Source organism: Centroberyx gerrardi, chromosome 19 (assembly GCF_048128805.1).
Source record: "Centroberyx gerrardi isolate f3 chromosome 19, fCenGer3.hap1.cur.20231027, whole genome shotgun sequence".
Classification (NCBI taxonomy): Eukaryota; Metazoa; Chordata; class Actinopteri; order Beryciformes; family Berycidae; genus Centroberyx; species Centroberyx gerrardi.
Window position 1 is genome coordinate 21552768 of NC_136015.1, and position 11482 is coordinate 21564249.

At 39.7% G+C, this 11482-nt stretch overlaps 1 protein-coding gene across 1 annotated transcript; it reads right to left on the reverse strand.

The window, feature by feature from the left end:
- Positions 1-409: 409 nt before the first annotated feature.
- LOC144542826 (ladderlectin-like) lies at positions 410-7201 on the reverse strand. The gene is made up of 5 exons (XM_078290184.1): positions 7162-7201; positions 6477-6661; positions 5957-6091; positions 576-684; positions 410-483 (listed from the first exon to the last, which is right to left on the reverse strand). The coding sequence occupies exons 1-5, from the start codon at positions 7199-7201 to the stop codon at positions 410-412; spliced, it is 543 nt and encodes a 180-aa protein (XP_078146310.1).
- Between the last annotated feature and the right edge of the window lie 4281 nt (positions 7202-11482).

Below are 11482 nucleotides of genomic sequence, written 5' to 3' on the forward strand. Positions count from 1 at the left end.
AATATTGAGTGTGCTTTAGTTTAGTAATAAATATATTATTTTACATAAAGTCACCTCCTGTGCTCATTGTGTGGGTTTAAAGTCAAACATGCAGAGAATTCAGTCCTACATGAGACCTGTTGATGCTGTCTGTTGGTGGCCCGTTCTTAATCCTTATTGAAGCTAACTCTCAATTATATTGATACCAGACACCATCAATACCTATCACCACTAAGGGAAACGACTGAACTGCTCAGTCTACAAAGAATCCCCCTTTAGACTTAACTGAAGATCAAGAACCACAAAAAAACTTGAATTTCTTTACTGCTTCAACTTCTTTATTGGTCAGGTATACAAACTAATGACAGCCAGTATCAACATTTGCTGTTCTCACTCCTCATTCTTCGTTCCAGTGGCTGTTTGGGTGAGTTTAACAGTTCAGCCTCATGGCACACACAAAGGGTAACTGAGTTCCACAACTGTAATCGTTCCAGCCTTTCTCCCCTGTAAATTACAGAAGAGACAGTTTTTAGATCGGATGAAACCAAAAATGTGATGTGACTCTAGATGTTAGAGAAGTGTGCTTGTTACTCTACCTTCATCGCTCATCTCCACACAGTGTTCTCTGCCTCCATAGTTGTCGGGCTGATTGGTCCAGTAGAAAAAGTCAAACTTGGAGCCGTCGCTCCACAACCACAAGTTCTCCTGTTAACAGAGAAATTGAATCCCTTGTTATTGTTGGTAACTTGCACAGTTGTAGCTGTTGAAATTGCCTGATGTATTTTGCATAGCACGCTGTAAATTTGCCGTATCACACCTCAACCTGCAGAGACAGCATCTATATCTACATCCACTTGACTGTCCAGTGAGTTTTATTTGAATGCATCTGCAGAATAAATCTTGTGGGAAAGGAATACGCACCAAGATCAATTTACTTTCAATTTATGCCATTCAGGAAGAGGATTTTCTAAAGAATTAACTTGACATTCCTTCCCATAAAAAGATTCGGTAACCCTTCATTTTACAGGTCCCTAACAATGTATGAACTATTCCTAATTAGACAGTAACAAATAAAACTATTACACAGTAACGTGGCTGCGTTATTTGTAAATAATTATAAAACAACATATTTGCGTTCATTTGTATTTACATAGTACCGGACCTGTAAAGTGAAGTGGGTCTATTTTCTACAATTCAATAGCAATTCCCAAGGGCGTTGTTAGGATTTCAGAACATCTGGGGCTCAGCCCAGAGGAAGTCACAGAACCATAGTCTCCCCCCCGGGAGAAAATATTTAAAATTTAAACAGCAAAATGCATCAATCTGGTGTAATTTGACATGAACATACATGGGTGTAAATGAAGCAGTATAGTAAACAGTTTGAGCAGCAATCTGTACAGGCCAACAGTGATACAGTATATTGTAATCTGTCTGTCTCTCTCCTCAGGCTGCCTCCTGAATTCTTCTCTTGACACTTATTTGTCTCCTCCCCTCATCTCTCTTTGTCTCTGTCTCTCCTCTCTTGTTCATTTCAGGTTTTGCAAAAAATGAACAGAGACACAGTTATCAATTAATATATAAAACTTTAAATATATATGATATACAGTATGTGCTCCTCACTCCTCATCTGTCTCTTTACTGTAAAAAAAAAGATCCAATCCAATCGTAATCCAGTGAGTTATATTTAATCAAAAGTTATATTTCTATATATTTCACTACCTATATCACTATATTACTACAACCTAACAGTGAGCTACTTTGGTTTGTTTGTTACGTATGGAAACTTAACTTTAAGCATAAGCCATTTTAAGAAGTAAATTATTTAACCTGTGATGTCCTTCTGTCAGGAAGCTGATATTTTCAATGCCACATCAAAGATCACCATGAAAAGCCTAATCCATTCTGAATGGCTGGAGGAGTCTACCAGCATAGTAAAATATACAGAGGCACAAATTAAAAATTACATTTTTAAACATTTTCTCACGTTTAAGGGAAACAATGTCTTAAGTTGAAAATAATATAGATGTTTCATGTGAAGAGAATTAGTTTTTGCATTTAATGTTCAGCAGCCCACATAAGTAGACCTGAATGGGAGGATTCAGTAACTAACTGACTAACCAGCTGACTGGAGAGAAATAGTAACATTTTGTTTACAGTGATCCAATATTATATTGAAGATGTTGAGCTAAAACTGCTGTAGCTTGTAGGCATCTAACCATGAAGCTATCAACCAAGTGTCAGTCCAAGCTAACACTCCAGTGTCCATCTGGCCGCCTGTCAGTCAACTCGCCACCACGCAGCTGCCTGATTTTTGCTGTCTTTCCAGATATGGATAATCAATCACTTGATTAAACTAACCTATAACATATCTTACCTTTCTTCCTCTTTTGAAAACGTGAAGAAAATCCATAACCTGTCTTGTCTTTTCCTGACATTGTGTTTCCTGGCTGTAGCCTACCTTGCCTTCTCTGACCTAGACTAGGACCGACCGATTAAAATCATCCATAACGTAGCCTATTCCTTTAGTTCGACTCAAACTACACGATGACAGATTGGCAGAGCCCGCTACCAAACAGACACACATAGCAAGCAGCGACAGGTGAGTTTGATTTGTGTCCCGGCATGTACCCCGATGCACCCAAAGCCACGCTTCAAAGCTGGCTCACGTAAAATAACTGGCCCGAGTTTTTTGAACTCCAGTAGTTTTTTCTCTGATACAGGGAGTTGATGAGTGATGAAGTTCACTTCCAGCTCATCTTCGAGGAGTTTCTCCTGGTGCTCTTGCAGGTATGCTCTGCTTAAAGCATCTGCTATATGCATCTCCTTGCCTGGCTTATACTTCACCTCAAGACTGTACCTCTGTAGTCTCATGAGCATTCTCTGTAATCTGGCTGGGGCACTGAGGAGTGACTTTTTAAATATGACTTCCAGTGGCTTGTGATCACTCTCCACCTGGAATTTTTCACAGCCATACACAATTACAAGCAACTCTTTTTCTATCTGGGCGTAGCATTTCTGACAGTCAGTGAGAGACCTGGAGCCATATGCTACCGGTTGTCCATCTTGGAGGATTACAGCTCCCAAGCCCTCGGAACTTGCATCTACAGACAATGTAACTTTCTTACCTACATCATAGTACTTGAGTACCGGTGCTCGGCTGACGAGAGCTTTCAGTCTCTCAAAGCACTGTTGTTGCTCTGACTCCCAGTGCCATGGAACATCTCCTTCTAGCAGCTTCCTCAGTGGAGCACTCACGTCTGAGAGGTTGGGGATGAATTTAGAGAGGTACTGCAGTAACCCCATGAATCTCAGGAGTGCAGCTTTGTCCTCTGGTGCTGGCATGTCCTGTATAGCTCTGATTTTTTCAGGTTCGGACTTGAGTCCATTCTCACTGAGCACGTGTCCAATGTAGCCGATTTCAGTCATCCTGATTTTACATTTATTTTTGTTCAATTTCAGATTGATGCACCTGAGCCGGTCTAGCAGCTGTCTCAGACGATGGTCATGCTGCTCTGTGTCCTCTCCCCATACTAGGATGTCGTCCATCACATTGACTACGCCCTCTAGCCCTTCTAGGTGTCGGGCTACGCACTTCTGGAACACTTCAGGCGCTGATGAGATACCAAATGGCAGTCTTTTAAACCTATATCTACCAAATGGTGTATTAAATGTACATAGTCGAGAGCTTTCTTCATCAAGTTGTATTTGCCAAAATCCTTGGTTTGCATCCACGACTGAGAATAGTTTGGCCTTTGGCATTTCAGCTACCACTTCCTCTACCATGCACAGTGGATAGTGTTCTCTTTCGATAGCTGTGTTCAGGTCCTGTGGATCGATGCAAATCCTCACCTTGTTGGGTTTGTTTGGTTTTGTTACCGTCACCATACTATTCACCCATTCTGTAGGCCCTGTCTGTTTTGTTATGACTCCTAGGCCCTCCATTCTTTGCAGTTCTGTTTTGATTTGGTCCTTTAGTGCTACTGGCACTTTTCTGGGTGCATGTACTACTGGTGTGACACTTGGATTAGTCTCTATGTGGTGTACTCCCGGTACGCAGCCTAATCCAGTGAATAAATCCTCATACTCGCTGAAAATGTCACTCTCTGGGTTGAGCTCATACACTCTTGACAAGGCCCATTTCAATGCATGATTCTCCTCCCAGGATTGCTGGTGCATTTTTCTTTATAACTTCAAACTCCAGGTTATACTTTTTATCTTTGCACTGACATGCCAACTTAGTCTTGCCTTTATCTGCTATGCGGTGGCCTGCATATGCAACAAGCTTGGTGTGTGATCTGCTCACTTTCTTGCCCAGTCTCAGCTTTCTCAGATCTCTCATGGAAATCACGTTGCATTCAGCTCCAGTATCCAGCTTGACTTTCAATATTTTGTTGTTGACTATCAAGTTTTCATACCACTTTTCTTTCTCTGCATCCACAGAATTAACTTGTGCAACATTGTTTATTTCCTGCTTTTCTGCCTGGATTGTCCCAATGAACATTTCTTGGTTCTCTGTCTCTGCCCTGGCTATCTCATGCACTTTACGGTTCTCAGTGTGCGTGCGTGAATTGCACATTTTCGCATAATGGTTCTTCCTATGACATGCTTTGCACACTTGCCCGTAGGCAGGACATCTTTTTGGCTCATGCTTGAAACCGCATCTAGTGCAATCTCCCTGACTTCTCACTTTTCCAGTCTGTGCTATGGCGTCTTTGTCTTTCTTTTTTTCTTGCTTCTTTTGCTTATAGACTTTATGAACGGGAACTTCAACATCATCCTGGAGACTTTTAAGCTGGCTCTGACTTAACTCACTAGCCCTGCAAATGTCTATTGCTTTGGCCAGCGTAAGTTCTGGTTCTCTCAGTAGTCTTCCTCTAACTTGGTCATTGGTGATTCCACATACTATTCTATCCCGTATCAGTGACTCAGTAAGTTGCTCAAACTCACAGTCTTTTGCCTTGTTCTTTAGATCAGTCACATAAGCATCAATAGACTCCGATTGTCCTTGCACTCTTGTAAAGAATATGTGCCACAGATATGTCAGGTTTTTTCTTGGCTCGCAATATTTGCGGAACAACTCTTTCAACGTTTCAAAATCGTCAACATCGTCATCGAAGTTGAATGTGTTGAATACCTTGATCGCGTCGTCCCCGGCCACATGGAGGAAAGTGACGCATTCCACTTTGTCAGACTTTTCTGCGATTCCGTTTGCGACGAGAAACAGTTCACATTTTTGGATCCAAACTCTCCAGTTTTCCGCTAGATTTCCTTCTAGACTTAGTGAGCTCGGAGGTCTCATTTGCTCCATATTTCATTGCCTTTCTCCTTCCTTTTCGCTCATTTGTTTACTCTGACACCATGTAATATGGTAGGAGACACCAGCCATTTGGAAGTTCACATAAGTGCTGTTTATTCTGTGTTCTCAAAATCAAGTACAACGTAACTACAGGCCTTCTAGGCTACAGTGCCACCTGCTGGGCAAACTAACTAAGCCAACTTCTATATACTGTACATGACAACATCTAATTAGAAATAGTTCATAGGTTGTTAGGGACCTGTAAAATGAAGGGTTATCAAAGATTCTTCTATTCAGTCTGTGATAATGGGGGAATTTAAGTGTGTTATCCCTAATTCTGCTGTCATTAATCTCAGTGTAGGTAAGTGGGACAGAGGCCGAGAAGCTCTGCTGCCTGTCTTCATCTTTTTATATTTGTCAGACAACTCAAAGACTGAAACGATCCTAAATGAGCGCTACCACTCTGAGACTAAACTTCAAGAGCTGAAGGGTCAGATCTGAATTTTGAGACCCCTGGGTGTATTTGCATGACACCAGATGGAGAAATATATCTGAATACTTTACACTTTAGCTAGCATTCAGCTGGCAAAATCTTTTATTGCCATACAGATGTGTTCGCCAGAAAGAAAACCCACTCACTACTAGACTGGACTGATCTAGGTAAATCGATGAGTTTGCTACCTGAGCGTTATCAGAGCCACCGATCCATGTTGCGGGGTAACTACCGCTGCTCCCCTTCACCAACCCCTGGATGAACTGGAACTCCCCCAAGCTGTGGACGGAGGCAAGGTTGGCACCAAAGTTCAAACAATAGACCTGTAAAAGAACAGAGAAACCGCTCTTAATGCAGAAAGACACAGTTTGGCCTCATCAAGAGTCTGCACTTCCAAAACTTTGAATCCAAACTTTTGTAACAAAGAAATATTGCACATATTTCTTCAATGGTTGTAGTGCATTTCATGGAGACAGCATCAGCTTTAAAGTTGGCAGTTCAGGGGAAGACAACCATCAGTCTGGTATTTAGTGCTGATATTCAATATCTTTAAATGTAACCATTTTAATGCCGAAATACTGGACACAAAATATCACTTTTGAGGATGAAATAATACTTATTTATTCAGGTACTATTAGGTAAGGAAATATTGAGGTAACAGTTAAAGTGAATAAATAACATTTTGGAGTGAACCCTGTCAGGCCTTACCTCTGCCTGTACCCAGTTCCTTGGGTTGCTGAAGAAGACGAAGCATCTGGATCCATATTGGGTCCAGCCTAAGGGACAGATGCTCCTGTTCTCCACACCGTCACCCAGCTCCTCTGATCCTGCCACCTCCTGAGCCTGAGCCTCCTCTTCCTCCAGCCTTCCTGCCTCCTCAGCCAGAAGCTCCTCTGGAAGAGAAAAGTGTGGTGCATTAACTGATGATCAAGGCCTGGTTTCCCTAAATGTATCTTCACATTAAGGTTAGATTTTGCTCTAGTCAAAACCAATGGAAAAATATTATCTTAGTGCTAAAATACTTTTGGGAAATTGGGCCCTGGTCTCAAATGTAGGTATGGTTTTTTACAAGGACAGATGCAACCACAGCTGCAAACAAATCCTTGTAGCATTGTATCATAGTATTTAGTTGATGGCAGTCAGTTTTCAATATTCATTGAGCAGATTGGTATATATATATATATATATATGTATATATATATATATATGTATATTGGTTCAGGGGCACTTCAGCAGTATTGTGCACTATTCCTACAGGGAATTGAACCTGCATCTCTTTACCTTGAAGGCAGCCTCTCTAACCATCATGCCAGCCTCCTGCTTTCATTATCTTTTAATTGAATGTTTTGGTGTCGGATGAATTCAAGTCTCTGTCCAAGCTATTCTCTCTTACCTAGAGGCATGTTCTGCTCAACAGCAGCCATCTGCTCCATTGGATCTGCAGCAGAAGACAAGTAGACCAGCAGTTAACCATCTACCAGAACTACTTTCTTAAAGTCCTCTGTCCTTCACACATTCTCATATTTTACTGTGTCCATGCTGCATTTGCACAAAGAAAGAAAATCTAATTTTTAGCAGTTTGTGCTGGGCTTTGGTAATTGCTCTTTAATAGACGAAACATGTAATTCTGTGTTGTTTCTTACTGTTTAGGCTGACATGAAAAGATCAGATCTGTGCCACAAGGAACTTAATATTAAATGTGGTTTGTTAGTACATGGAAAATGTTCAAACCCCTTCAGTGTTTTCTGAAGTAATATAACAAACTAAAACTGAAGCCTCATGGGACATTAAAAGCCTTCCAGTGGCTGAAGGAGTGTAAATATACAGTATTACTAATAATAACATGAGGAGAGACTGTACCATGAGCTGCAGAGACGACCTTATCCAGAGGGGGGTGCTGCTCTGCTCTGGTCTCCACCTGGGGCTCTAAGGTAAGAGAAGATGAGTGTTAGCAGAAAAAGCAGCAACAACACCACTAACAACAACAATAACAAGAAAACATGCTTTCCCCCATAAATAACACAGGCACCCCTTTGACATTTTGAGCTTTAATCATTATCACCTTTAATCCATAACATCCCCGAAATAACTTTCAGGGATGTTATGGATTCACCCCGTCCGCCGCAGATCCTCTATGAATGTAAATGCGATAACTTGAACAGTTTTTAATCTTTTCAAATTTGGTATGGACATTGATGACCCCTAGAGGAAAAACACTATTGATTTTGATGTGTTTATGATTATTATAACAATTATTAATTAACTGATTAAATTCATGTCCATGCTATTTGGACCCATATCTCACCAATGGTGCATTATATTGTACTGAAATTTGTCGAGACTTGTTGAGGCAATTATGGAGATTTGTACGAAGTTTGCACTTTCTGTGATTATTATTAAGAAGATTGTTAATTAGTTAAATATATTATTGAGTGTTAACAAAATGTACATACCCTTTATTATTGGGGAGACAATCCCTAGAGGATTATATCCATTCATTTTGGAGTGTTTAGGAGTAATAATAATGTAATTAACTGGTTAACTTTATTAATTTGTGATATGAAAATAGTTACGGCATGCAAGCTTTATTATTATGAAGATTAGCCCAGAAGGAAAAAAAAATATTATTTGGCGAAATGGGACATACAACCAATATAATTGGGAAGATTAACCCTGGAGTCTTATTTTGTGATTATTGAATGGCTTTTTATTACATTTGACTTAATGGGGCTATACCGTTGCTGTCGCCCCTGACAGCATCCTTGTTATATTATAGCACCACCACCAGGCCAGTCAGTGAATTATTAGAACACATTGCCAAAATGCATTATCTGTGCAAGTTTCTTCAAAATTGGACCAGTGGTGTCTCGCATTTGACTTAAAGCTGCACTAAGCGGTTTTCCGACCACTAGAGGGTGACAGAAACCACAACACATTTGTAAATAAACCACAGCAAAGCTGCTGGACTACGGAGGCCCCAAAGGACAAACCTAGCGAAGGACCGTGCATAAAGGCTTTTTTCAGGAATGTGAGAGGGTGAGGACCGCTTTTAAACAGTGAAGGAGGAGCCAAGCTAGTTTTTAAAAAACTTAAAAGCTACCGAATGGGTCGGGAGGAGCTTCGAGTCGTTCCAGGTTTTGACAACAAGCTTTAGACTAGAAAAGAGGTGAAAACAACAACACAGCTGGTCCGTGTGTGGCTATTTGTTTATATCATTACATCTCAAGGAAATCTCCACGTAGCACACGTTAGTTTCAGGATTGGTTATAGGGTCTGAAATTGCTTATTGCAGGTTTCAAAATTTTTACTTTTAATTATAGCGCCTCGATTAGTGTAACTTGTTTGGATAGCTGGATTTGTATAGCAAGTTTCATGTATATCAGACTGACAGTGAAGGAGGAGAAATTTTGAATTACAGCGTCCTCATTAAGCCAATCAGTTTTTGAATAATCAAAATGCATCATCACTCTGATTTTGTTCGGCTCGATTTCACCAAATGTTAATGAGCATAAAAACTATGAGAACCTGACTGCAGTTTAAACAAACAGGTTGAGAGTCTAAAAGGGGGAGACAGGCTCTGTGTGTTGGTGAGTCTCACCTGTTGCACCGCTCAGAGCGAACAGAGCGCAGAGAAGAAAAATGGTCAGCATTGTTTACAGTGGAGAACTGGACTCCTGCAATGAAAATCAAAGAATCAGAAAATCATTAAAAAAAAACCAATATATCAGAGAATCAACTCGTGTGTGTACTTGTGTGTGAAAGTAGCAGACTGGATATGCAGTTATCCAAACACACACTCCAATGAAAAAGTCCCCTATTAAGACGCATGTAACCCAAAAGTCTCACCTGCTAGAGTGAATATTTCAGCTGAGTGTCTGTAGGTTCTGGAAAGCTGTGGAGAAAAGAGCACTTATATACAGAAACAACAAGGAAACACACATGAATTTTAAATAATTATTTACTAGACAGTGATAACAGTTTGCTTCCAGTGACTTTCAGTTAATTTATTGACTGTCATTATTGTTGAAGTTTGACCTCTGTAACTGCTGTATTGCAGTATGAGGATGAAGTGCTTGATTTACAGAAAACGTCCTCATCGTTCTGTCTTGTACACTAAAAGATCAGACTGTTCTGTTGCACACTGGACTTTGTTTGCTTTAAATCTAAAAAATTAGAAGTTTCTGTCTCATCAACAGGAGCTGCTGTTTAGTTTTACAACAAACTTTTACCGTAACTTTCATCTTTACGTCTCCCGTTTTGTTTTTCTAGTTAGCTTTTTTTTTTTTTATTTCATGTATGCAGCTTCAACTTAACTGGTGTGTGTTGAGAAAGTGGTAATTTATCAGTTTTGGGAAAACAATCCTGAAACACACTGATTGGTATTTTCAGTAATTAAAAAACAAATGTAAACACTACTACTGTTAAACACTAATAGCACTGCTATTTTCTAAGCAAATATTTCTCATAACTTACACAAGTTTGTTTTTCATGGCAGCGATCACTTTGTAAGAATTAGGTCGCATGGTGTAAATCTCGTTGATAAAGTACTGTTGTAAGGAAACACAGAGACAATTATGTTTTATTGGCTTATTATCAAAAAGAAAAACAGCTTAATCAGCCAATCACATAAGCCTTTATTGACAGGTTGCTGATATGGAAGACTTATAGTAGTCACAGATATCAATAGGACTAATGTTAATAATAACTACATGAGCTACAGCCAAGGGATATAAAACATGATGCTAGTGCTAAAGTAAAATACTCTGAACTGTGAACTGTGAACTGTGGTGGATGAATCTTGGTGAGTGATTAACAGGAAACACTGAGCATTTCCTTAGTGTGAGTGGAGACTGAACGCCTCTAATGATGAATAGATCCAGATCAAAGTGATACAAGCATAAAGTTAAAATACTGACACATGACCTGAAAATAAACAATAAATAAGATTTTTACTGATCCACAGCACAAAATGACCGTAATCTATCTGCAGCACGTTGATGGGATTGTTGATCAATACCAATGACTCAACTATTACTGACTGAGATAAAAAAAAACAAAAAAAAAACTACATTTTGGCCCATACCTTGTTAGGTGAGACGTTATTTTGATCGTCCACTGTTAGTTGATTGTCAACAAGATTTGTCTCAACAGACAAGCTACATGCATTCAACCCACCACTAGTGGACTATAAGGGGCGTCTCAAGTGCTAATCAGCAGACTTCATCAACTGAGAAACACATTCCTACATATGAAATTGTTTTATGAGTCAATTGTGTCACTGTCCTATAACCCTAACTTTAACAAACTGTCATGTGTCTAACCTTAAACCTAAGCATAACCTTAACCCAAACCTTTACCAAGTTCCTTTATGTGCCTAAACTTAACCCTAACCTCAACGGAAGATGTTGACAGTCTACCAACAGTCTACTGATAGTAATTTGAGCGAGAATACTTCACAATCAACTCACAGGCAGTTAACATAAATAGATAGTGTGTCGAACAGTTTGTGAGAGTCGACTGAAAATACCTGTCTGATAGTCTGTTGAACCAATTCTTGTTGACAGTCAGCTAACTTTTAATCAACATAGCTGAATTGAGTTGAATATTTCTCTCATCCACAAAAACTACAATATGATCACACATCCGTCTCAGTATTTCAAAGATGGAGGCTGAAAGATAAAATCAGAAATAAAATCATATTTTAAAAAGCTTAA

Bases quoted from the DNA above. Each gene is read 5' to 3' on its own strand.
- LOC144542826 (XM_078290184.1), bottom strand. From the start codon at position 7,201: ATGGAGCAGATGGCTGCTGTTGAGCAGAACATGCCTCTAG. The intron at 6,662-7,161 runs GTAAGAGAGAAT...TTTCTCTTCCAG, and splicing joins TGAGCAGAACATGCCTCTAG to AGGAGCTTCTGGCTGAGGAG. The intron at 6,092-6,476 runs GTAAGGCCTGAC...GTTCTTTTACAG, and splicing joins GGAACTGGGTACAGGCAGAG to GTCTATTGTTTGAACTTTGG.